The 25,273-nt window shown below is 29.9% G+C and overlaps 5 protein-coding genes across 5 annotated transcripts; 4 read left to right on the forward strand and 1 right to left on the reverse strand.

Annotated features, from left to right (window-relative positions):
- The first annotated feature begins 51 nt into the window (after nucleotides 1-51).
- On the forward strand, nucleotides 52-1,487 carry LOC105635072 (putative 2-oxoglutarate-dependent dioxygenase AOP1). The gene is made up of 3 exons (XM_012218063.4): nucleotides 52-493; nucleotides 618-939; nucleotides 1,067-1,487. The coding sequence occupies exons 1-3, from the start codon at nucleotides 120-122 to the stop codon at nucleotides 1,337-1,339; spliced, it is 969 nt and encodes a 322-aa protein (XP_012073453.1). The 5' UTR covers nucleotides 52-119; the 3' UTR covers nucleotides 1,340-1,487.
- Nucleotides 1,488-2,496: 1,009 nt separating this feature from the next.
- Nucleotides 2,497-4,404, forward strand: LOC105635073 (putative 2-oxoglutarate-dependent dioxygenase AOP1). Its single transcript, XM_012218064.4, has 3 exons — nucleotides 2,497-2,926; nucleotides 3,458-3,779; nucleotides 3,890-4,404. The coding sequence occupies exons 1-3, from the start codon at nucleotides 2,547-2,549 to the stop codon at nucleotides 4,154-4,156; spliced, it is 969 nt and encodes a 322-aa protein (XP_012073454.1). The 5' UTR covers nucleotides 2,497-2,546; the 3' UTR covers nucleotides 4,157-4,404.
- Nucleotides 4,405-5,125: 721 nt separating this feature from the next.
- Nucleotides 5,126-6,444, forward strand: LOC105635074 (putative 2-oxoglutarate-dependent dioxygenase AOP1). Its single transcript, XM_012218065.3, has 3 exons — nucleotides 5,126-5,570; nucleotides 5,660-5,984; nucleotides 6,083-6,444. The coding sequence occupies exons 1-3, from the start codon at nucleotides 5,188-5,190 to the stop codon at nucleotides 6,338-6,340; spliced, it is 966 nt and encodes a 321-aa protein (XP_012073455.1). The 5' UTR covers nucleotides 5,126-5,187; the 3' UTR covers nucleotides 6,341-6,444.
- Nucleotides 6,445-10,281: 3,837 nt separating this feature from the next.
- LOC105634934 (putative 2-oxoglutarate-dependent dioxygenase AOP1) lies at nucleotides 10,282-12,856 on the forward strand. Its single transcript, XM_012217892.4, has 3 exons — nucleotides 10,282-10,762; nucleotides 11,580-11,901; nucleotides 12,492-12,856. Exons 1-3 carry the CDS (start codon nucleotides 10,389-10,391, stop codon nucleotides 12,738-12,740), a joined length of 945 nt encoding a protein of 314 aa, XP_012073282.1. The 5' UTR covers nucleotides 10,282-10,388; the 3' UTR covers nucleotides 12,741-12,856.
- A 3,950-nt stretch (nucleotides 12,857-16,806) lies between these two features.
- LOC105634935 (gibberellin 3-beta-dioxygenase 1) lies at nucleotides 16,807-18,530 on the reverse strand. Its single transcript, XM_012217893.4, has 2 exons — nucleotides 17,877-18,530; nucleotides 16,807-17,572 (listed from the first exon to the last, which is right to left on the reverse strand). Exons 1-2 carry the CDS (start codon nucleotides 18,359-18,361, stop codon nucleotides 16,930-16,932), a joined length of 1,128 nt encoding a protein of 375 aa, XP_012073283.1. The 5' UTR covers nucleotides 18,362-18,530; the 3' UTR covers nucleotides 16,807-16,929.
- Nucleotides 18,531-25,273: the final 6,743 nt, after the last annotated feature.

Genomic DNA, 25,273 nt, shown 5'->3' on the forward strand with positions numbered 1-25,273 from the left:
CTATATATAAAGTAGCTAAGAGATCTAAAAATTGCAGAACCAAATCAACAAAATAACTTCGTTTTAATTTAAAGAACTTTATATCTAAGTTATTCACCAGAAAAAGAAAGAAAAAAAAAATGGTCTCTGGTCAAAACCCTATTAATGTTCCAGAGATAGATTTGTCAAACCTAAAGCCAATGACTCCAGAATGGGATTCTGCAAGATCCCAAATATGGAAAGCAGTGGAAGAGTTCGGTTGCTTTAGGGTTGTGTTCAACAAAATTCCTCAAAACCTTCCAAATTCAATTCTCAATGAATTGAAAGAGCTGTTTGATTTGCCTTTAGAAACTAAAAAGCTTACTAATCATATCACCGACCTCTATGGTGGTTATGTAGGAAAGTCTCTTTTCGGACCGCTATATGAAAGCATTGGATTTGATGATCCTTTTATGTTGGAAAAGGTTGAGAAATTGATCAATGCCATTTTGCCTCCTGGAAAGCCTGAATTTTGGTTTGTTTATATAATCTTGAAATAAGTTTAAAGTTTGTATATTTATTTCAATAAATTTCTTCATTCACATAAAGTTTTTTGCACTTCTGTAATCCTTATATGGTGTTTTTTTTTTCTTCCGCAGCAAACATGTACATGATTTGGCGAAACTAATGTCAGAAATGGAAACAATGATAGTGAGAATGGTGATGGAGAGTTTGGGCGTTGAGAAGTATTTGGATGAGCATTGCAACTCAGTGTTTCATGCTCTTAGGGTTCAAAAATATGAAATACCTCAAAAGGGTGAGGTAGAAGTTGCCCTAAACATTCACAAGGACCAAGATGTGATGACCATATTGTATCAAAGTCAGATTGATGCATTAGAGGTAGAAACAAGAGATGGTAAGTGGGTAGACGTGAAACCCTCTTCGGATAATTTTATGGTGGTGATCGGGGAAACTCTCCATGTGAGTTATAATTTGCTTTTTCATATATATATGTTACTAATAAGCTATAAAACAAATTAGAAAGACCGATTAATTAATTAAAACTAAATATTGTAAAATATTTGGTTGTTTTGAATTTTTTTTGCAGGCATGGACAAATGGTAGAGCACACTCTCCATATCATCGTGTTATAATGAGAGGAAATAGGCCAAGGTATTCAACAGGATTGTTCACAGCCTTTAAAGCAGGATTTGTAATCAAAGCTCCAGAAGAACTAGTGGATGAACAAAACCCCTTGCTATATAAGCCATTTGATCATTTTGAATTTCTCAAATTGATCAAAAGGGATGCAGAGCATTATGAAACTAATCCAAACCCTTCCTACATTCCTTTGATAGCTTATTATGGTATTGATGTTTGATACCCAGCTACATTAAATTAATTATAAGCACATATATATTTTGTGTGCTTCTATAAATAAAATGTGCGGGTGTTTACTTAGTTGTGTGAATAGATCAGCTACATGTACTTCCACGGGTACTAAATAATGTTTACTTTTTCTTTTTTTCTTTTTTTTTTTTTTTTTTTTTTTTTTTTTTGAGTATTGAAGAGGGGGATTCAAACCTGAGTCTATTACCAGATCGTGTATGCACTTACTATTAGACTATGTATTGGTGTGACTAAACAATGTTTACTTAATTCTGGGATGAAATCAATTAATTGTAAATTAAATCTATTTTCTATGCAATCGGTTTGATCAATGGAGCAATTAAAATTTACAATCAAGTGCTTTATATTTTTTTAGTTATTTAGAAGTACTAATAAGTAATATGGATTAAGATATAATATAGAAATTGTCAATCTGCATGAACTTAGTAGTACTAAACTTTGTTTTTACCATTTTTTTTTTTACTTAATACAACTGAGTTAATTTTAGCATATGTGGGGAGCCCGATCAGTTTAACCCTTGGTTATATTAAGTTTTTCTGGACTGTATTATCAACAATAATAAAAATTGAAGGGTTAAATTAAGTTTTTCTGGACCGTATTATCAACAATAATAAAAATTTATTTGCCGATAAACAAAAAAAAAAAAAAAAAAGACTAAACTTTATTTTTAGGATTTTGAGATTGAGTTTGAATAAAGTTAACCACAATAAAGCTTGATTAATTAATTATTTAAAATTAAAATTCTATGCAGTCATGTATCATTCTATATCATTGGCTCTCCATCTTTTCAATCTTACGAGAATTTTTCAGGAAAATTTGCACTAGGAGACAAATATTTGAAGATAATACTTTTTTTTTACTCGTATTAATTAGCTCCAATTGAGATTTGAACTTAAATTATTGCTCCAACAACTCAATATCATGAAGAATATGATAAAGTGACAAAGAGGATTAATATTTAAATCAAAGACTTCGAAAGAAAGAAATAAATACAGCTAGCGAAAATTAAACTAATGTTTCCACCATGTGAGAGTGAGAGAGAAAGAGATTCCTCGGTGAATCAGGCTAAGGATTAGACATTATTAATTCTATTTCCCCCCACTATATACACTAATTTTGGGTCTTGTCTATAAAAACATGCATGAACATACAATTAATCTCAAACCCAAATAGTAAAAATGGGCACAGAAGCCCCTCTTTCTCCCACTATTCCAGTAATAGATTTCTCAGTGTTAGAGATGAAGCCTGGCACTCCTACGTGGGACTCGGTAAAATCCCAGGTTATAAAAGCTATGGAAGAGTGTGGTTGCTTCAAGGCTTTGTGTAAGAAAGTTCCTTTAGAGCTTCAAAAGGAAATTCTCCATGAAATGAAAGAGCTTTTTGAGCTTCCTTTAGAAATAAAAATGCAAAATGTTTCAAAGATACCAAATGGAGGGTACATTGGGAAGTCATCTATCACTCCACTATGTGAAAGCATTGGCATTGATGATCCCAACTCTTTGGAAAAGGTCCAAACTTTTACCAATGCCTTTTGGCCACAGGGAAAATCAAGTTTTAGGTTTGTAATTTTTTCTCTCAAGTACCAAATTTATAATATGCATTCATTATTAATACTATATATTAGTCATTATAGTATATTTAATTAATCTATTGTTTCAAATATTAGACCTTTTTAATTTTCAAATTGCATTATACCAAATTGAATTTAGGGTTTTCAATTTTTATCAGAGTTCTAGTTTATTATTCTATGCCAACCCAAATGCAAAAATATAGAAAATATTCCATCCGTCTCAAAATATAAGTTGTTTTGGATGATTATTTGTCCTAAAATATTAGTTGTTTTAAATATTTTAAGGGATAAAAAATAATTTTTTTAAAATTTTACCCTTATTTATATTAGATACTAAAATATAATGATGTGAGATAAATGATAATTTGATCATAATTACTCTTGATTTTAATATAATTTAGGAGAATTGATTGTTTTGTTAATTCCTGCGCAAAAACTTTAAACAACTTGTATTTTGAAATATACAGAGTATATATTAAATATATGACAAGAAAATTAACATTTGTACTTGATTGGTAGCAAAGCAATACACTCATTCAGTAACCAAATATCAGAATTAGGAGAAAGAATAAGGAGGATGATATTGGAGAGTTTGGGTATGCAGAAATACTTGGACGAGCACATGGATTCAAGCATATCCAAGATTAGAATAATCAAATATGAAATGGCCAAAGAAAATGAGCCAAAGCTAGCGTTAGCCTCTCACATGGATGCTAGCATCATTACCATATTATATCAAAATCAAGTTGATGGATTAGAGATACAAACCAAATCAGGTGAATGGATTAGTGTCAATCTCTCCCCTCACAATTTTTTCGTATTAATTGGAGAATCTTTCCACGTGAGTCTCTTCTCTCTCTTTCGACTTCCAAGAAAACCCTAATTTGATATTTTAATAGGGATTACCAAAAGATTAATTGGTTTTATTTATTTTGTATTTGATATTTTCAGGCATGGACAAATGGGAGATTGCACTCTCCATATCATCGTGTTACAGTGAAAGGAAATGATGAAGAAAGATACACAATTGGATTGTTCACAATATTTAAACCAGGCTACACTATAAAAGCCCCAGAAGAGCTAGTTGATGAACAACATCCCTTATTATATAGGCCTTTTGATATTCTTGATGTCCTTCAACGCCACCAGGCACTGAAGAACAATCAAAGTCAGCAAAATGTTTTTGTCCCTTTAAAGGCTTATTTTGGTGTTGTTTGAAATTTGAATTCAAATGATTTAAGTATTTATTTAATAGTAGCCAAATCCACCAGTTCAATTAATCTAGATTCGTGTTAGATAGACCCACGAAGCGAACAAAACTCTTCCTCCCGATTGTTTGAAGGGACTTTTCCCAAAGTTCGAATTCGAGAACTTTATACCCACAGAGAGAAGTGATCTATGTCATTTCATCTCAAGTTTCGGGAGTAAATTATAATATCCATAAATGAATTCTTTTCCTCATTTATATAAATTTATAATCTATCTGTGGATAATAAAAATTTTTACATGATTTGTTGTGATGTTATATCTAATTTGATAATTTAAATCCAATTGATATTTCAAATTATGTGTTCACATACATGTACTTATGATTGTTTATGCTTCTAATTTGATAATAAACTAGTAGATGTGAAGGGGACTTTAGTCTATAAATATATAATTTCGTTTTCATGATAGCTCAGAGCCATGACAATGACTAACCTTATCAAATTAAAATAATATGTTGATAGAAACGATCAGCAAATGGACATTTTTCTCTATAGTATTTAATAATAATGTTCTTTTCTTGCCAGTAACTAACTTCAATATTTCGACAAATCGTGCAATAATTGATTCGATATGACAAAGAGATCAGTTATGATTGATTTTAATATAGTAATCATGGCTAATTTAAAATGTATTAATTCATTAAATTAACTAAATTTCAATATCATTTGTAACTTGTCATCATGATATCAGTTAGGCTGTATTTTTTAATTGGAATAATTACCAAATCCTTTCTCAAATTTTAATTTTTTTTTTTTTCGGATTATGTGAAATGAAGCGAGTTTATTTTACCAATGCTAAAAATTTAGTAACTAATCGATTAGTTAGCAGATTTTTGTAACGCATCAATTTGTTTTCTTACGGACAAAGAACCTTTCCAAAGTCTATAAAAGGCGAGCAATAAGCCAAAGGGTCAATTCCCAGCACTATATATTTTCAGTCAAAAAATATAATTAAAAAAGAAGAGAGAAAATAAAAGAAAAATGAGCCCTAAAGCCTGTGCTGATCTTCCAACCATAGATTTCTCTAAGTTAGATCTCAATAATCCAAGCAATAATCCTGAGGAATGGGAATTCATAAGATACCAAGTTAAGAAAGCAGTAGAAGAGTATGGTTGTTTCAAGGCAAACTCGAGCAAAATTTCTTCAGAACTAACAAAGGCCGTCTTAAGAGATATAGAAGAGCTTTTTGCATTGCCTTTAGAGACCAAAATGAGAAATGTTGCAGACATGCATAATGGTGGCTATATTGGAAAAGCAACTTTCACACCACTATTTGAGAGTCTAGGGTTTCTTGATCCTATTGACCTGGAAAAGATTGAAAGAATAACCGATGCCCTTTGGCCTGAAGGGAAGCCAAGTTTCAGGTTCGTTACAGTACTTTATATTTTAATTATCACTAATACGTACGAGTTAGTTTGATTTGTATATATGCAACTCTGCTTTAATTTGGCAGTAAGAACATGCAATCCTACTCTGTACAAGTACTCGGAATGGAGAAAATTATGAGGACGATGATATTAGAAAGCTTGGGTCTTGAAAAGTACTTGGAGGAGCACATAAACTCCACAACCACCTCTCTTAGGATCATGAAATATGATGCTCCAGAACCTGGTGAGCCACAGATTGCATTAGCACCACACATAGATCAAGACATGATTACCATTTTGTATCAGAATGAGGTTGGAGGATTAGAAGTTCAGTCCAAAGTAAATGGAGATTGGATTAATGTCAACCTTTCACCAAACAATTTCTTGGTCTTAATTGGAGAAACTTTTCAAGTGAGTTATTAATGATTAATCTCATATTGCATGGATTCTTTTTCTTCTAGCTAGAATTTTGTTATAATGATAGATGAAAATTAATTACTGAGTTGCAGGCATGGACAAATGGTAGAACATATGCTCCAATACATAGGGTTACAATGAGTGGAAATAAGGACAGATACTCAGTTGGAACATTTACAGCAACAAAGTTTGGATATATAGTAAAAGCTCCAGAAGAGGTAGTTGATGAACAAAATCCCTTGCTTTATAGGCCTTTTGATTTTATGGAAGTCAATCAACGGTTCCAGCAAGATTTACTCAGTAACTCTCAAAAGGATATTCCCACCATAAAAGATTACTTTGGCGTTTGATATTTGACTATATATGTATAATGTCATAATGTTCATCAAGATTCAACTGTGAAATGGATGATTTTGACATTATAATAAAAATGGATGAAACTTTAATTTGGAATAAGAAAAAATTATACTGGTTACAGTTAAAATATATATACTTGTATCTTTTTTTATGTATTAAAAATTGGATTTATTTCCAAGACGATGAAGAGCATACTGCATTTGATAGAAATATATTGCAATTTGAAGAAAATCTATGTTTGGTTAAGAGTGCTATTAAAACCCAATACCCTAATGGGCCGAGGGAAGTTTGGACCTTAGCCTCGTGAAACATGGTGGGCAATAGCCCATTCAGATCTCACCAATGAAGAAACCAATTGATAATTCTCATTTAGTTCCCATTGCACAATTAATGTTTTTCCTATATTATATTTTAAATAATCAATACACTATTACTAGTTCATTTCAAACATAGTATAATTGCTAAAAGTTTACGAATTGATAATTTTCCATATTATATTTTCTATAATATATATATTTTTTTTAATTTAACCTTATTGCAATTTGGATATTCAAATATATGTAAAAGATGATGAATTCATCACAATTTTTTCGTTTATTACTAATTTTAGTATTATTTCTAACATATTTGTCAATATTTTTTAAATTTTTTTTATTGAACTTTTGGGGGTTTTTTATTAAGTAGTGTTTAAGCAAAAATTTATAAGATTTTGGAAGTTTATTTGATATATATTTCAAATTATCAGTTCAGATTATATTTAGAAGTTTGGCTGATTTCGGGTCAAGATGAAATCCAATTTCAACTCGACTTGACATAAATTTGGACGTTCATAAGGTCATATTCTTTGTAGTGATATTCAACTTCAGAATATACATTAATCACCATGTAACGCTCTTGAATCGCATCATAAATTTTTTGAAACTATACCAAACTGTTTTCTTTTAGCCCAATGAATCATTTAATTGTTATGTATGATATCGTACTGAGTAAGAAAGATCATCCATCAACGTCTATTTCATATTATTAGTTCACCGAATATTGCCATAGTTTTGATAAGGAGCGTCTCAAGTCTCTATTTCGTTTATGTTCAGTCAAAAAGAAATTCATTTATAGTAGTTAACTCTATAATTTAAATTTTTCTTTCTATATTATTTCCTTTTAATTCTATGTTTACATCCTTTCTTCCTAATAAAGCTTAATTGGAAACTAATTACTATGGTAGTGTAATCAGTTTATTGAATTTCTATTTTGATAAAATAAATTTTTTTTTCTTTTTCTGGGTACGGATGAAAATTGATTGGGTTGCACCCTCCGGCCTGCTATATAAATACCTCAGTAACCACCATTTTTTAGCCAAGAACAGAGGTATAGCAACCTTCATTTCAAGAAAATAATGGAGAGAAAAACTTTGTCCTTCGTTGTGATGTGTTTGGCGATTGGGATTCTTGCAAGCCGGTCCATAGCCCAGTTTACCGACCACGTATCGTTCTTGAATTGCATTAGAGATTGTATTCCTACATGTCAAGGAGAATTTTATTGCCCTATGAAGTGCTTTGGCATTTGCCTGATAGATGCTCCTCCATCTCCTTCTCCACCACATCCGCATTCACCGAATACCGTTAATACAAGAAATACTCATAACAAAAAACTGCAATTTTGCACTCTTGGTTGTGCTACTTCTGAATGCTCCGCCCTCATCTCCAAGGATCTCTCTCGTAATTATATTTTTCTCTCTTTTTTTTTTTTTTTTTTTGCCATATTTTTTTTTATTTGGCTTGAAAAATTAACATTATAATGTATTTATGATTAATTTGCTTTTTTTTTTTTTTTTTTTTTAAGGTTTGGATGAAGTGCCAGCTTGTGTGGACAATTGTTCACAAAGATGCAACAAGAACTACAATTGAAGATTACTTCAAGATAGTGTTTTTTTATATATTGAGTGTACCAAATTAATCGCTATCCCCTACATATTTAATTATTGCATATTAGCTATATAAATAGTTTCTTAATTTTCATATATGTATTTTTGATATTTATGCTAGCTATTTATAATATATAAACTAGTCGTGCGATTTGTTAATTTTCTTTTTTTTTTTATTATTATTATTTCAAATGAGATTTAATAAAAAGAAATAAAAAGCTTTAAAGTCCATAAAATGAACCAATTGAATTATACTCACACATATTATTCATGGAATAAATTTAATTAAACTAATGCAATTATAATCAATATTATTTGAAATAGGTACATAAACACTGAACTTTCCTTTTATTTTTTTTTTTATTTTTTATTTTTTTGAATCAGAACTTTCCTTTTATTGATTTCATGTATATTTTATTTTTAGTGAATTAATTCATAGTTAATTAATTACATTGATAAAATACAATGAATATTTATTTGATTAAACATATTTTTATTAAATTATAAATACATTTTATAAGTTAATGAATTATTAATTAATTCATGAATTAATTAACATCTCTTTTAATTTATAGGTTTTATATGATTTTAAAGCTTTTAATTTATAAAAGTTACATTGTATTATGTTACCCAAATTAGCCTCAATTAACAACCAATTGAGAGAATTAACTATTTGAATTAAAAACAAATTTTACCAAAAAAAACCAGTAAATGCCCCTAATTTTGCAAACTCAACTTCTTAGAGGCTAGAGTCGGGATATTGAGCCCGTCATATGGTAGAGATCCACAGGGCACAGCTAGCCGGTTCGTCTACTGGAGCGTTGCGCTCGGCCCATTCTATTCGTAATTGCAGATTTTGGTACCAGAAATCAGATCAGAAATCGAAAAAAAAAAAAAAAAAAAAGAATACAACTTATCTAGACCAGATATTTGTCTGCCTTATTAACTTTATTCTTAATATATTTTTAAATATATATTAAGAATACAATTTATCTAGAACTAGTTTATGAATTCACGGATAAATTAAATTAATTATGATAATAATTTTTTATTATGACTTTACTTTTTTTTTTTTTTCCTAGCAAGCGAACGGTAAAAAATACTTTCATTTCAGAAAAAAATTATTATTCATTAATTTCATATCCAAGTATAGGTAAATCATTCTCAAAGTCAAAATCCAAATAGCCACCTTTTAAGTACTAACAGTTGTTATAAAAAAATAATAAAAATAAATAATTTCATCATAATGCAAGGATATACGTCAAATTTTAAATTTTACTAATATAAAAAATTTCCCCTCCTAATATTAATAATATAAAATGTAACTCTCAATTTGAATTAATAATTTCAATGTGATTAGCAACATTAAGGAAAATTAATATAATTAAGGAAAACGTCCAATAATGGTCGTCTAAAGAATATAGATTATAATCAACCAGGCATTTGTCTGGCTTATTAACTTTATTCTTAATATATTTTTAAATATATTCTCAATCACTCATCCATCCAATAATTAACAAAATAAAAAAAAAAAAGGCTAATGACAAAATTTAAAAGAGAAAGGAATTAATTATTAAATAATGACACGTCTTATTATTAAGGAATATTAAGATTTTGATTCTGCATATGTAATCCTTTGTCTGCAAATACCCAATAATTTTCATTTTATATAGCGAAAAAATAATTCGAATATTGTTATTATATAATATAGTTTAAAATTTTATTTTTAGAATGCTAGTTCTCAAATCTTACTAAACAGAATATATAAAACCCACTAAAATTCTTGAGATTTTAAAAAAAATACTTGTCAATTTAATTATGATAAAGTCTAAACTAATGATTTTTTTTTTTTTTTTTAAGTTATGACAAAGACAACTCTAATATTAATAAATCAAAGTTATTGGTTAATTACGTACTAATTGTAATTCAGGTTCCTAATCTCTCAATCTTGAAAACGACCCTTTTTTATGAAAATCATTTATTAGAAATTAACACAGTTTAGTGCCAATATAAATAGCTAGCTTTAGCTAAAACATGCAAAAGCTCAACCAAAACACCAAAAGCAGTTTTTTCTTCATTGCTTATCCCCTTAATTAATTATCAAGAATCCAAATTAAGTAATGGGATCTGAAACCCCACTTAGGCTTCCAGTGATAGACTTCTCTGAGGGAAACCTAAAACCAGGTACTGAAGAGTGGGATTCAGTGCGATCCCAAGTTTTCGAAGCACTAAAAGAATATGGTTGCTTTGAGGCCTTTTATAACAGAGTTCCGTCTGACCTTAAAAAGGGCGTTGTTGGTGCGATAGAAGAGCTCTTTGAGTTGCCATTGGAGACCAAATTGAAAAATGTCTCCAAGAAACCTTTTCATGGGTATGTTGGACAGTACCCTCAAGCTCCATTATTTGAGAGTATGGGCATTGACGACGCCGATGTGCCTGAAAATGTTGATAGCTTGACCAATACCTTGTGGCCTCAAGGAAATCCCGCTTTTAGGTTTGCGTTTTTACTCTCCGACACTCTCTATAGTCTCTTTAAAAATAGAAAAAAAAAAAAAAAAAAAGAAAATCATAATCTCTAATTACAAATGGAGTAACTTTTATCGAGGGGTGATACCACGAAGACCTGAGGGTCAACGCACCCCCAAAATTTTTTTTTTTCCAAAAAAAATTCCTTACAGAAAAATTATATTATGATTACTAAAAATATATAAACTATATTTTTATTTCTGAAAATATAAAAATTTTGTTTTGGACCCTAAACAATTTTTTGGGCATTTTAAGCAAAATTCATTGTTTTGGTTGCTGTTAGTTGTTTTTAATAGCGTTTAGCTGATTGAATAAAATCAAAACACTAAAAACTTTGGTCTGTTCAGCAAAATTAGCTGTTAGTTATTTTAATAATGTTTAACTGTTAGCTGTTTGGGTAGCTTTTCATAAAATACTAAAAAAAAAATCAAAAAGTTAAATGTTCATGGATTAACTTTTTATAAAACGCTATCTTAATATCTAAAAATTAATTCAAATGTTAGATTACCGAACACTATAAAAAGAATAGCATTTAGCTGTTTAACGGGTCAAAAAGCTAAAAACTACTTGAAAAGATATTATCGAACACAATTTCAAAAAGTTGCTACCTATCAGCATCTTTTGTCCCAATTTTAATCGATTCTAAATCCGCCTGTGACTTCACGATACAGCAAAACTATCCTCTATGGGTCTTATTAAACTAATAATTATCTCATCAATTTGATAATCTTCCATTTAACTTACTTAATTGCATACTGATTAACTAGTTTAACTGTTTTTGGCAGCAAGACTGTGGTTTCATACTCGGAGCTAGTATCAGAACTGGATCAAACAGTCAGGAGGATGATCCTTGAGAGCTTGGGTGTTGAGAAATACTTAGATGAACATATGAACTCTACAAACTATCTTTTAAGAGTGATGAAATATAAGGGTCCACAAACCACAGAGACAAAGCTTGGCCTACATCCTCACACTGACAAAAACATCGTCACCATATTATACCAAAACCAAGTTGATGGGTTAGAGGTAAAAACCAAAGAAGGTGAATGGATAAATGTTAAACTTTCACCACATTCTTTTGTTGTCATGATTGGAGATTCTCTCTATGTAAGTTCTTCCCACTTGTTTTTATTTTTCTTTTTCTTTTTTTATTTCACACGCGTGTTTCCAACGTTTGGACAAGTTGTGTTTAGATCAAGGATCTGTTCGATAAAATTAATTGTTTTGATAGCTGTTAAGGTAGCATTTTATAAAGAGTTAATCCATGTAACGTTTAGCTTTTAATATTTTATGAAAAACTATTTAAACAATTAACCATTAAATGCTACTAAAACAGCTAACAACTGCAAAAAAAAAGTTAATTTTGCTGAACAAACCCTTCATAAAACATTAAAAGCTAAACATTGCATGAGTTAACTTCTTATAAAATAATATATAATCTCTAAAACCTAGTTCAAACATTACGTTACCGAACATTATAAAAGACATTATGTAGCGTTTTGACTAGTTAAAAACACTAAAAGCTACTTAAAGAGCTGTTGCCTAACATAACCAAATTCTCACAATAACAGTCACTCCAGGTTTCAAACCCCTGGCCTAATAAACCGGTTTGGTCTCATAATAATAATACAACAAATCAAGAATTCGAATGTGTTAAATTATGTACAATTATTAGCTAATGCTATATATATTTGCAGGCATGGGCAAATGGTCGATTGTACTCTCCATACCATCGAGTTATGATGAGTGGAAATGAAGCAAGGTATTCTGCTGGATTGTTCTCGATACCAAAAGCTGGTTACATGGTAAAAGCTCCAGAGGAGCTAGTTGATGAACAACATCCTCTGCTCTTTAAGCCATTTGATCATGTAAAGTTCCTTGGATTCTACTATACAGAGTCCGGTCAGAAATCTGAATCTGCTCTGAAGGCTTATTGCGGTGTTTAATGTTTGAAACATTATAGCACCTTATCTACTAGTATAATAATATCATGTCCAATAATAATAAATAATTTTCAAAGTTGTCAATTTGTGTAACCTGCTTGATATTTCTTTTTTTTAGCAATATGTATAATAAAATATATATTAGCTTGAGCTTTTCATCAAAACAATGTCTTTATTTCTAGATAAATTATTATATTCAGATATCGAGCTCGCACATTTAGAAGTGTAACATTGGCCCAAAAAAATATTTAGAACTTTATCCTATCCTTTTACTATTTTAAAAAATTAATAAAGGTATAAATTTCAGCTTCAAAACTTCCTATAGATTGGAATATAGACATTAATAATATCCCACATCCTTTAAATACAAGAAAAGTAAAAATATTGGAATTGGAAATTGATAAATACAAAAAAAAAAAAGGTTAATTATAATGAAAAGGACATGAAACTAGAATTAGGGTATTTTTTTCATTTTACCAAGGGCATCGTTTATTCCCTTTCGGAATAGGAAAACGATTATGTTTAAAGCCCTTTTTAAGATAGCCACTCTATAACTTAATTCTGTGACCACTAAGATGAGATCTGCAGAGATTCAACCACTAGACTAATTATGCTATATGGGTAAATGGCTTAAATTATTTTGTATTAAAAGTGAGCCCGATGAACCGACTACGTGTGTAACGGAGCTTGTTTTCTTAGTTGGTAAGTTCACTTGACCGATTCTGGTCTTGTCTACATTGTGCCAGAGTTAAAATTGCTGCTTCCTAGAAACATTAGCTTCTTAGCAACGTGAAGGGCCAGCAAACGCAGCCCTCATCCATTTCAGGCACAAAATGCACTAAAATAAAAAAAGAAGGTGTTCAAATGGAAATTGCCTACAATCTCAGGTTTCATTGGCAGCCATGTCAGGGAAAATCGCAAACTTCTGTCATTCAGCTACATAAATTATATGAAATCTCATCAACCCTTTTAAGTTTGTTTTACAAAAAGTGGGGGGAACAAAACACCTTTCACATGTCATTTGTGTACTGTTTCAGCTTTGTTGCAACATTTAGCAGCAATACCAACAGTTCATTTTTTTACTGATATCCAAAAATAAAATTGCTGTTATATATCTTAAAGAATGTAAAAAAGAAAAGGGAAATTAAAATGGACTTCCATGTTGATGACGGTAATGCACTGTCTGCTAATTAACAATATTATAATGATCTTATTTGGGTAGCAACAGAGAACTTTAGCTTCTGGTGTAATGAATGTTGCTAGAGTTTTAGATTTTATTATTGCAAAGAGGGATCAAACCTGCCAATTCCTTTTTTGGGTTGTCGGTTTTCTTTGTAGCATCTTTAAAATAGACTAATAATTCCTTATTTGGATCAAGAATTGCGACTACTATTACCAGAACCAGCAGCAAAACAGGCTTAATAATAATGAAATCTTATCCTTATACCTTGAACTTTCTTGATTTAAACTTAGCCTTTTTGTCATGTCTGCCTTTACTGTTCTGTCTCTCCCTCAAGATTTTAATATTTCTTTAACTCTATATACCATAATAAATTAATAATACAACTAGAAGTTTTTTTTTTTTTTTTTGCTTTCTTTTAGATTATAAAATAAAAATAAGTGAAAATAATCCAAGAATTTTGACAGATGGAAAACAAATATCCAATTGTAGTTTATTTCAGTTTGGAATTTGAACCATATATATATATCATCAGCATTCTCCGACTGATCGTCTATGAAAAGGCTACTGATTTTTTTAATTTTTTCTCTGTAAATGTTGCATATCCCACCAATGAAATTTTTGGAACTTTTTCATTTCCATGCTCTAGAAGTAATGTCCAATCTAATTATTTTGCATGTTTTTGAACTCCCAGAAATGGGTTTTGGATAACATTCTAGAAATTAAAAATAAAAAAATGAAAATACAGTTAACTGTTGAGTTTAATTTGATATATCTAGAAAGTGAAAATAGACAATATATAATGCTAAAAGTGGAATCCGACACAGTTGAAAGAAATTAAGCTTTTGCTTTTCTTCAACTTGAGCTTAATCTCTTTAAAGTGATGGTGAGATGCAAAAGCTGAATCTATTTAAGCTAATTAAAAGTTAAAACTATAATTATGTCTGTATTGACGGTAGTCCTCTCCCCATTAATTAGAGATCTTATAAATAAAACCCATCTTATCTGACCACCACCTTATCATAATGTTCCTTGCAGACAGCAAACCATGATTCTCATATCTGATTGGCATACACAATAACAATGCCAGAGAGAGCAACACAAATAATAATAATAATATATACATATACATGTATTATTCAATTATTGCTTAGAAATTAATTAATTAATTAATTACGTATGGGTAGCAGAGAGAAATGATCATATTACTGAAAATAAAAAAATATATATGTAATTTTTTTGTCTAGGGTATCATAGCATTCCAATGAGATTTTTAAACTTATGGTAAAATTGATTGTTGGTGAGTTTTTGAGATATTTTGTATCTCTTTTTTTTATTTCAGGAGAAGGAGAGATTTTCTTATCAGGTTGTATTGTTTTACCAGGTTTTTATCTGACATTTTCAGGTTACTTGTAAGTATATTGGGAAAGTCTATTAATTTTGGGTAGATTTCTGAAAATGTTAAATTTTTACTGATTTTTGAATTCTAATAAAGTTATTGCTGACAAAAAAAAATATATATATATTACTCGCCTGTGAATAAATTTTTACATTACAATTTAAAGTTCAGAAACAATAAAATAGATCAACAGTAAGGGGTGAAAATGAGCCTCTATAGTGAATTAAAAAGTGTATTACTGAAGCAGATGGATTATATGTCATAAGAATGCTTTTTAATAACGTGACAAAATAACTTTTTATCCTCAGCACTTTTTACCCGTCATTCCTTGTAATTAATGTCTTGGATTTAACCAGCAATTCCATTATTCACTTTGTTGGAATTGAAAATGTCATCTTGTCTATATACTGAACTATTTCAACTTTTATTTTTCTTTGTTGTACTTGTAATAAATCAGCAATTGGTAGTTTGGGGCCAATTATTTTGTCTGCTTGTTTTTCCTGCAATGTGAAAATTATACGTCTGCTTTTGTTGTTTCCAGGAGACGAAGTTAAAAATTTTAGAAAAGCTGCAATCAATAGGATTTTCCTAATCCTCCCTTTCGCAACATCCTGCAATAATGCAATAGCCAGTAGCATCTAATAATAACCTACCAACTAAAACTGTAAAACTGCCTAGTCATCATCACAAGAACAAGTTTGAAGAAGCACATGGTTGCAGGCTCAACAACTTGTTTAGCTTGGAAGAGAATTACCTTAGCTGCATCGGAAAGGACAGACACTCTTGTCTTTACAATATTAATGAAATTCTCAATTAATTTCAGACATAGATATATAGAGAGCAACATGGACTGTCATTGTTGTTTTTATACATAATGTACATATACACATATATGAGTTGTCATTATTCCATTTTTCATAATTGATATTATTATATCTATCCGTGCTTTTTTATCACCAAGTGCATTATCAATAATTGAGAAAAATTAATATACATTATAGGTTTTTTTTTTTCTTTTTTAAACTTCCATCAGCTTCAATGATTTATATAATGATCTACACACCAAAAATATAGTATGATGATAAGTGCATATAGAGCCTGACAATAAATTTAGATTTAAAACTCTCTCTTTAATATAAAAAATAAAAAAAAAATCATCTAACGATCGTAAATGAAATTTATCTTGATTACTGTCCTATTCATTGGAGTAGGGATCTTCCTTCATATCCGGGGCAGAAAAATGTCGGTTTTTGTGTCTTTTACCTGAATATTCAAATGGGTATTTTTCAATTTTTCTTTTGGCTATCTCACTCTATCAGCCATGCAAGGACAAAAGACATAATAGTGAAAATTTGTTTGGATCCCCTTGTTTGATGTGATATGTATAACTTATCCTTTTGAGACCTTGTTTTTTTGGGGGAACTAAAAGTCTAAAACCCAATAACAATGTAAAGCCTCCAAGAAATTAGAGTCTCCATGCATGACATTGGTTAACCAATCAAAACTCTTTGAAAAGGAAATTAATACAAGAAGACAAAATTGGTTGATATTACAATTTGAAAAAAAAAAAAAAAAAAAAAAAAGGAGAGATTTTCCTTCTCTCTAGGCTTTAGCTAGCTAATTAGCCTACTTTTTACACTATTTTTATGGTCATTTACATCCACTATTCCATTTAGAGGAGCGCATACCCTAACCCATGATAGTGCTTTGTTGAAATGCTTAGCTTTAGTGCCAAGGTACTCATTCCAAGTGATTGGCCGGTACAAAGGTGGTTGACTTGGGCCTACTAGTTTTGACAACGGTGATATTTGGATACTTGATGGGGGCCCATAAAGATAAGCCATGGATAACCGATGTTTGGTCCTGTTAACCACCGCCCGGTGGAGCACACTCGGGTACAATCCGTTTGATAGTATGTGAAGAAGATCTCCTACATTGACAACAAGCCCGCCAGAAATAGGCGGCACGGTGACCCACCCAGTTCCTTCTCTCAGTACTTGCAACCCACTGGTATTATTTTGGTAGAGAATGGTGAGTAGAGTGGAGTCTGTATGGGCAGCAAGACCCATAGCCTGATCGGGATCCGGACAAGCCGGGTAGTAATTGAGTTGTAAAGCAGCAGAAGCCTCTCTGAAATCAGCTTTTGGGCCAGCCCATGTGATGTCTTCTTTGGTTATATCTAATGAGCCCAACACTAACCACATCAATTTGGCAGCAAGTTTTTGCATTTCTACCTGATATACTTCAATTGTTCCACTGAAAAGACAAAATTAAAAAAGAATTATTAGAATTAATAATGAAGTTAATATATCAAAATTCCAAAATAAATAAATAAAAATCAAAACACTGTATATTAAACAGTAAAGATGATTTTCTTTGTTGATACCAATCAACCCAAATCTTTCTTTGTGGGCCATGGCTCTCATTGTTATCCTTTGCTAATTGCATTAAGGGAAGAAATTAAGAAAATGGGATTCATATTTAATTAATTTAATAGAAAGATAAACAAATATAGAATATAGAATGAGATATTACACGTGCATGAGTAAACGAAATATACCAGAATTTAGTATAATCTTGAGGCCAAAGTTGGCGAAAATGGTCTAGTGGAGATCCAACAATGGTGAAACCTTCAGACCACATAAGCTTTGAAAAGAAAGAAGAAATTCTTGCAATTCCATAACCAGAAACGCCGTCGGGTGATCTAGCAGCCTTGAGTTTTTGTTGCATAGGTAAAGAGAAAAGATCTCTACTGACTTTTTCTATGTTGTCAAGTAGACAAGTTGAGACGCCATGGTTAATCACTTGAAACACACCCCACGTTTTGCACGCATAACCTATATTTTTAAGGGCATTGGAGTCTAACAGATCGATCACCGGAATGGATTCCTTCATGAATGAGTCACCGGAGTAAGAGTGAGTTTCCTCATCGAGTTGAGTCCACTTGTACGAGTCAGGTAGTTCTTGAAGAGAGGTAAAGTCCGGAAGCTTGTGATGGACATGGACAGGGTGGGCTCTGAAGGCGTCTGTCAATCTTGAAGGCATAGTTGAAAGAAAATAAAAATCAGAGAGACGTGTAGAGAAAGAGAGAGGGAATTAGGAAGGTTCGGCAATGGTGGATGAAATTTGTTGCAGTAATAGTACTAGTAGTGTACCTTCTTCAATGGAGAAAACATAGGATGGCATATAGAGGAGATTGAGATGATGCAAGATATGATGGCTGGGACTTGGCATATATAGAGAGAGATTGGGTCCCTTCCAAAGATGTCGTTGATATATTAAAATAATATTATTTTTTGGTTTGAGAGAAATTAAATTAAAAGAAAAAAAAACCTATTATTTGCCGATCAATACTGTTGGAAATGAGGAAAACTCGTCAGATGTAAATTCGGTCAACCGACGATTCAAAAATTTAGAGTAAACCTGAACTCAACTCGCCCCTGAATAGGCCAGGTTCAATTCCGACTCGATCATTTCAAAATGGTTATGGCAATCCATAGTTCATGCCATGGTTTCGGTGTTTATGTGTATATTTTTTTAAAAAAAATAAATATTTTAATGCGATTTTGATTTTGATTTTGAGTAAGAATTAATTGAAATTTAATTTCCATATTTGATTAAGAATTCAAAATTAAATAATTAACTAAAATTTCATATTTTTCTTTTTTATAATCAATCAAAATTTATTTCTAATATTTGATCAAGAACGGATTAATTGACTTAACGGAAGTTTATTTTTTTGATCTAATATTTTATTTTTTTTGATATAATATTTTAGTATCTCTCCTTTGATCTCATTATTTTCTTGTTGACTTAACGGAAAAGATGTAAAAAAAATTGACAAAAGGACCTAGTAGTATTGGGACAAATTGATATATTTTTTTAAAAAAATATGAACGGATTAATTGTATTTCGTAAACTACATAAATCATAATGTAATTTTCCTTTCCATATTTTACTGAAAACTAAAAATTAAATAATCAATAAAAAAATCGAGCTAAATTATTTTTAAGAATTTTTTAACCGGTTTAACTAGACCCTATCGAGGTTCTAGTATGATTCAGATACACTAAAAAATAAATCTCATCTATATAATTTGAATAGTTAAATTTATTATAAAAAATATAATATTTTATTTATAAATATTCAGTATGGGAATTGTTCCAATAGCTTAAACTGTACTCTTAAAAGGGCATTATTTGATAAAATAAATTTTAATAAATTTGTTTTTGATGTAAAACTATAGGAATAAAAAGAGATTAATAATTGGAATTGTTGACCTTTAAATTTTATGAATCTGCAATTCAACTCATGCTCATAATCATAAAATCAACCTAAACAATTTGTTAAAAAGAAAGAAAGATTAGATTTGAAAAGAGTACTAGTATAAAAAAATAATGGTATATCATACTCAAATTATGAGTTTCAATTGTGGATCTATTTGGGATTTTTTTTTTTTTTTTTTTTAAGACAATTCATTAATCTAAATAACATAGAATAACTCATGACGGATAGTATCTCACTTCTTGAAACGAGCATGAACACAGGAGGCTCTAGTTAGAGTATGAGCCCCTATATTTGTTTGTTTCTTAATCCATCTAATGACCACATTAGATCTATTAGCTAATAACACCCTACAATCATGAATAATCAAACCAAATTCGGATATAAGTCTATAAAGCAAGACTTTAAAGTAAAAAATAATGTTTTGGGAAATTTTGGAGATAAAAATCTATCTTGAATCCAAATTCTTGGATCACGTTATATTTTGTAGTTTAGCCATATGAGAATATAATAGTAAACCCATCTCTAATTCTAATCATTATAAAAAATATTTCTCCATGTTTAAGATGAAATGAAAATTGTGATTTTAACTTTATTTTTGTCGGTCTATGACTATTGGTATTCAAAAGCCTATTAGATTCTGATTACATTCGGCTCGAATAATGCATAGTCTATATAGGGATGACTCTTCTAATGCGACAATTTTTATACTTAAAGCTTGAACTCGAGACCTCAAATTAACTTTGATTCTATTCTACATGTATATGGATACAGGGCATAGACATCCACATAGATTAATTGACTTATACAGAGATAGAGAAGATGATGGTGATGATGGACAAGATGGTGACAATTGGTGGGGGAAGAGTACTGTGTTGGAGGAAGTGGTGGTTTTTATTTATATTTATTTTAATTTTTTCTTTGTTGAGTGGTGTTGGAGGTAGTGTTGATGGAAGGAGACAAGAAATGAAAGGGAAAGACTGGTGTTTGCAATGGACAAGAGAAAGAACAAAAATAGAAAGGACCATCTTGTCCTCTACAAACAATATAAACTGAAAGAAAGAAATGAAAGGCATCTCCCTGAACCTCTCACCCTCAAACCAAATGCCTTCCATGAAAGGTTTAATATCTCTATATCTCTCCTTCTCTCCATGTGCCTTTGTCTTGTCCTCAAGTTGAAAAACATCCACATCAGTAACCCCCATCCTAAGCCCCATCTCTCTGTACTAAAAGACAATGCCCACCTTCATCCCCTTATAATATGACCTTCCACTTGGCTTTTTGAATTGAGGAGCAGTTTTCTCTTCATTATGTGGTTGTGGCTAGCAGGCTAAGGGCTTCAGCAAGTTGTTCAAAAAGGCTTTCTTTCTAGTTCCATAAGTTTCGCAAGTCCAAATGAATAAGTACCTGTTTGGGAACATATGAAAGGGTATAATTGTCCTTAAAAAAAAATATATAGAAATGAGAATAGGGCTCCTATGCTTTTCACTTGTATATATATTTGGTCATTTCCATGAAAAGTAATAAAAGTATCTTTTGGTATTTTGCGGTTAGATTTGCTTTCTTTTGTCGTTTCATGACCAAACACTAGACTATGTTAAAGGCGTCCCCCTAGCATTTCCCCTCAAAAATCCTTTTTCATTTTCTCTCTTTTTAATTTGTTTTATATTTATATATCGAAAATTTCCTAAAGTAGAAATATGATATAAAATTACGACAGTAAATAAGTCTATCCACTCATGGTCTTCTCTAAATTCGACCGTAATCGAGTTAAATTGCTCATAATCTATTCAAAATTTAATTTTTAAAAAGTTCATTCAAATGTATTCTATAAATTTAATAAACAAATTGAGTTTAAATCATTACATGATGATTGCTTATTGACAGATAACTATTCCCGTCACATGCCGAAGATCTCTCCCCATAACTGAAGTATAGAGATGTGTGCAGGTCGTCTAGGGACAGTGATCGGATTCTTTGCTACCATATCCTCTCACTTTCCTCTAACTCTTAAACGTTTATATATGCATAGGGATAGGGGTGGCTAAGGAGAGGAGGCTAATGACATTTTCCTTCAAGCAAGATAGCAATTTCCATCCTACCTTCCTCATCTGAACGAACGTATAGCATATTCTTGGTTATCACTTATTAAGCTTGTTTAATAAATAAATAAAACAGACGTGTTCAAGCCAAAACTTGTAAAAGGATTATTTTTTATTATAATTATAAATAAGCTTGTAAAAATATGAAACTTATTAGTCAAAAAATTATACTGACTACACAATAAGAAAATATTAAAATTAAGTTAAAAAAAAAAAAAGTAATGATATATAATTTTTATCAATAAAGATAAGATGTTAGTAGCTAGGAATGATACAATAGTAATTATGAATATAGTGATTTATGTGGCTGCAAATGCAATGGGTACCCAAAACAAAACAAAACAAAACAAAGATTGCTATGATGTACTGTAATAATAATAATAGTCATATCCCATTCCCATCTTTCATGTAATGACCATTCCATCATCTATGGGACATAACCTTGTGAGCACAACACAGACATATGCACAATAGTCCTTCTGAATGCATATGCGGTTCACGTGGCTCCAATGTGGTGGTCGGGTCCAATATTTTATTTTATTTATTCATGGTTAAAATGCCCTAATATTGTATGTATGGTGTCTCTGCACATGAAATACTTATTTATTATCGCATTAAAAATCAACTGATTAACTATAATTAACTGATTCAGAAAATTCGGAATAAATGAGATAAATTATTAGAAGTGACATCAATAACTGATTACTGAATAATTAAAAATTGATATCTAGTGTTACTTTATAATTATAAGGATAATTTTATCTTTTCATCCAACCAGTTACAAAATAGAAATATTTTTAATTCAAAAAAAATTTAACTCATAAATGCAGATAAATAACTTATGATTCAACTCAGATAAATAAATTTATTATCTGAATGCATAAATTAGAGATTCAAGAAGTTGTCATTAAGTTGAAATAAATACTGTCATATTTCGTTTCTTATTTATACAAATAAAATTAAAATATATTTAAACCCCCTTAATTTGGTATCTTGTCCTTTATCTAAATAATAAATATTGTGTACTTTTAATTTTCATTCTTATCTAAATAAGACATGTATAACATGACTTGCCAACGTCCGATAAGTCATTCATTCTTAACGTTACATTGGACCTAATTTTCAAAAAGTTACCAAGTAGATGATACGTTAAATTCAAATTTAAGACAAGTTGGATCGCATATATTCACATCAAATCTACAATTATTTCGTTATCTAGCAACTTGGAGCCATATTTTCTTTCATGGGAACAAAAATCATAAACTCCCTAGTCAACTTGATTCAATAATATTTATATTGACATTTTTTTCTAAAAATATGAATATTCTTATTCTTAATTCTTTATCTAATTTAGTTATTTTATCAATGTCTACTATAATATTTATCCCGCATATAAATAAATTATAATTTGTATAATTCATATAATTAACAATATTGTTATATTTTTTGTTTTTAATCATTAAATTAGCAACTTAATAGTGCAGTTTCGAGGTGTGATTCAATAGAACCAAGCTCGAATCTGTCAAATTAAAATTCAACTCTATAGAATTTAGCTTGGCTCGAAACTCAATGAGTCCGAAAAATTGAAGCCTGAGTTTAAATTGTACATAAGTATATATTTAAACTAAAAAAATTTAAGCCAAACTCAAGTTTAAATTGAAAAATTTTAAGCTTGAAGTTCAAGTATATATATATATAAATTCGATGAGACTTCAACGAGCTCTTGAGTTAAATGTCATTAAATATCATTAAGTTTGAACTTGATTCAAATTGAATTTTTTTTCGAATTTTTTCCGAGCTAAACACGAACACAAGTGCATGTCTTTTATTAAGGAAGAGAGCTTATTATGGAAATTATTCTAAAAGAACACATAGATCATTAATATTGATTTTCTTGTTTTAATTTTTAAATGTGAAAGAAAATTAATTTGCAAAAGAATAACGTCCCGACTTCATTAAAAAAAAAAAAAAAAAAAAAAAAAAAACTAGGGTTAGAATTTGAATCTTGTAAAGTGCATGCTAACATTTTTTAAATAGGGTGTCAATTTGAATCTTTCAAGTTAATGTTTTTCTAATTAAAAAAATTATAGTTAGAGCTAATGATTCTTATAAAGAATAGAATGGCAAATTACAAAAGCAAAGATGCTTTTGGTTTCGACCAAATGGGATAACATCGTTTTCAATCAGAAGCTACCCATGTTATATATTCTTAGGCTAAATCGATACCGACGTCTATTGTTTTTGTATTTTTTCAACTTTAGCTATGTCTTATTTGCAAATATTACATAGAAGGTAGGATTTCAATATCTCAGCGATAACGAATATTACTTTGTTTTGCTACAATTACTACCCATCAACATGTAATTTAAGCAATAAGACAATTAACCTCTTCAGCATATATATGGTTCATTAGACAACAAAATTTAATTAATTAAGTTAATTAATTTATCTCTTCAGAAAAATATATATTATTAATTGCATAATAGCCATCTTTTCATGGCTATATAATCACCTTTTCCTTTTGTTTTTCTTCTACTAATTAGTCCACCTGATGTGACCTTCTTTCTTCTCCTATTCTAATAAAATTTTTCATTCATCAGAAAAAAAAAAAAAAAAAAAAAAAAAAAAAAAAAAACAACATAGTATGAAAGTGCTGTATTTATATTTATTCTATATTAAACCTAAAGTGACAAAAAATCTATTCTTTTTTCCTTAATCAAATGTCGTTGGTAATAACATAATTAAACAAAACAACAACAAAGACAAGAGTAACGAGAAATCATATGCAATTAGTTTATCTTGTATATGTAGTCATCTTGTGAAATAAAGGCAATTAGTCAATTAATTAATGATTTTTATTATTAATGCATTGAAAACTACATGTATAATTCAATTATTTTAATAGATTCTTGGGTTCGGGGAGTTTTTTTCCTATTTGATCCAACTATTTTCTAATAATAATTAATTTATATTTGTTGATAAAAAAAAATTCAATTATTTTAGATTTTTGAAGGTTTTCAAATAGAATAACCTAGTTATATATATCACTCGAAAAACACCTTTAATAAGGGCTAAATCATTAAAAATAATTTTGAACTTTGCGAGTAGTTTTAATCATACCGTAAATCCAACTTTCTTCTCCTAATACCTTAAATTTCAATTTTAATTATAATAATACCCTAATTACAAATTGTATTAAATTTAATGAATAAAATATTATTTTTGTGGGATACATACTATTTCTGATAGTTAGGTTAACTAAGCACTCATCATTTAACAACCTAATCTAATATTTTCTCCTGAATCAGACTTTTTTCCCACAACCACCGTTGCTTATAAATGAATAAATAAATAAATAATCATATTTATTTATATAAATATTAAAATAAAAATAATATATTCATGTTTATGGTGAGTTTTTGGTTAATTGGACAATGAGAGAGAGTATAGATCCGACAAAAATAATATTTATTCATTAAATTTCGTACAATTTGAGATAAAAGTACTATTATAACTAAAGTTGAAATTCAGGTGCTCATAGAAGAAAGTTGAATTTACGGCACAATTAAAA

This window comes from Jatropha curcas, chromosome 1 (genome assembly GCF_041381405.1).
Source record: "Jatropha curcas cultivar XTBG-Jc1 chromosome 1, XTBG_Jcur_1.0, whole genome shotgun sequence".
NCBI classification, from domain to species: Eukaryota; Viridiplantae; Streptophyta; class Magnoliopsida; order Malpighiales; family Euphorbiaceae; genus Jatropha; species Jatropha curcas.

Excerpts from the sequence above, each read along its gene's own strand:
- LOC105635072 (XM_012218063.4), top strand. The coding sequence starts at position 120 with ATGGTCTCTGGTCAAAACCCTATTAATGTTCCAGAGATAGATTTGTCA. Across the intron at positions 494-617 it reads CCTGGAAAGCCTGAATTTTG|CAAACATGTACATGATTTGG; the intron begins GTTTGTTTATAT and ends TTTCTTCCGCAG. Across the intron at positions 940-1,066 it reads TGATCGGGGAAACTCTCCAT|GCATGGACAAATGGTAGAGC; the intron begins GTGAGTTATAAT and ends TTTTTTTTGCAG.
- LOC105635073 (XM_012218064.4), top strand. The coding sequence starts at position 2,547 with ATGGGCACAGAAGCCCCTCTTTCTCCCACTATTCCAGTAATAGATTTC. Across the intron at positions 2,927-3,457 it reads CAGGGAAAATCAAGTTTTAG|CAAAGCAATACACTCATTCA; the intron begins GTTTGTAATTTT and ends CTTGATTGGTAG. Across the intron at positions 3,780-3,889 it reads TAATTGGAGAATCTTTCCAC|GCATGGACAAATGGGAGATT; the intron begins GTGAGTCTCTTC and ends TGATATTTTCAG.
- LOC105635074 (XM_012218065.3), top strand. The coding sequence starts at position 5,188 with ATGAGCCCTAAAGCCTGTGCTGATCTTCCAACCATAGATTTCTCTAAG. Across the intron at positions 5,571-5,659 it reads GAAGGGAAGCCAAGTTTCAG|TAAGAACATGCAATCCTACT; the intron begins GTTCGTTACAGT and ends TTAATTTGGCAG. Across the intron at positions 5,985-6,082 it reads TAATTGGAGAAACTTTTCAA|GCATGGACAAATGGTAGAAC; the intron begins GTGAGTTATTAA and ends ACTGAGTTGCAG.
- LOC105634934 (XM_012217892.4), top strand. The coding sequence starts at position 10,389 with ATGGGATCTGAAACCCCACTTAGGCTTCCAGTGATAGACTTCTCTGAG. Across the intron at positions 10,763-11,579 it reads CAAGGAAATCCCGCTTTTAG|CAAGACTGTGGTTTCATACT; the intron begins GTTTGCGTTTTT and ends TGTTTTTGGCAG. Across the intron at positions 11,902-12,491 it reads TGATTGGAGATTCTCTCTAT|GCATGGGCAAATGGTCGATT; the intron begins GTAAGTTCTTCC and ends ATATATTTGCAG.
- LOC105634935 (XM_012217893.4), bottom strand. The coding sequence starts at position 18,361 with ATGCCTTCAAGATTGACAGACGCCTTCAGAGCCCACCCTGTCCATGTC. Across the intron at positions 17,573-17,876 it reads CAAGATTATACTAAATTCTG|TGGAACAATTGAAGTATATC; the intron begins GTATATTTCGTT and ends TTGTCTTTTCAG.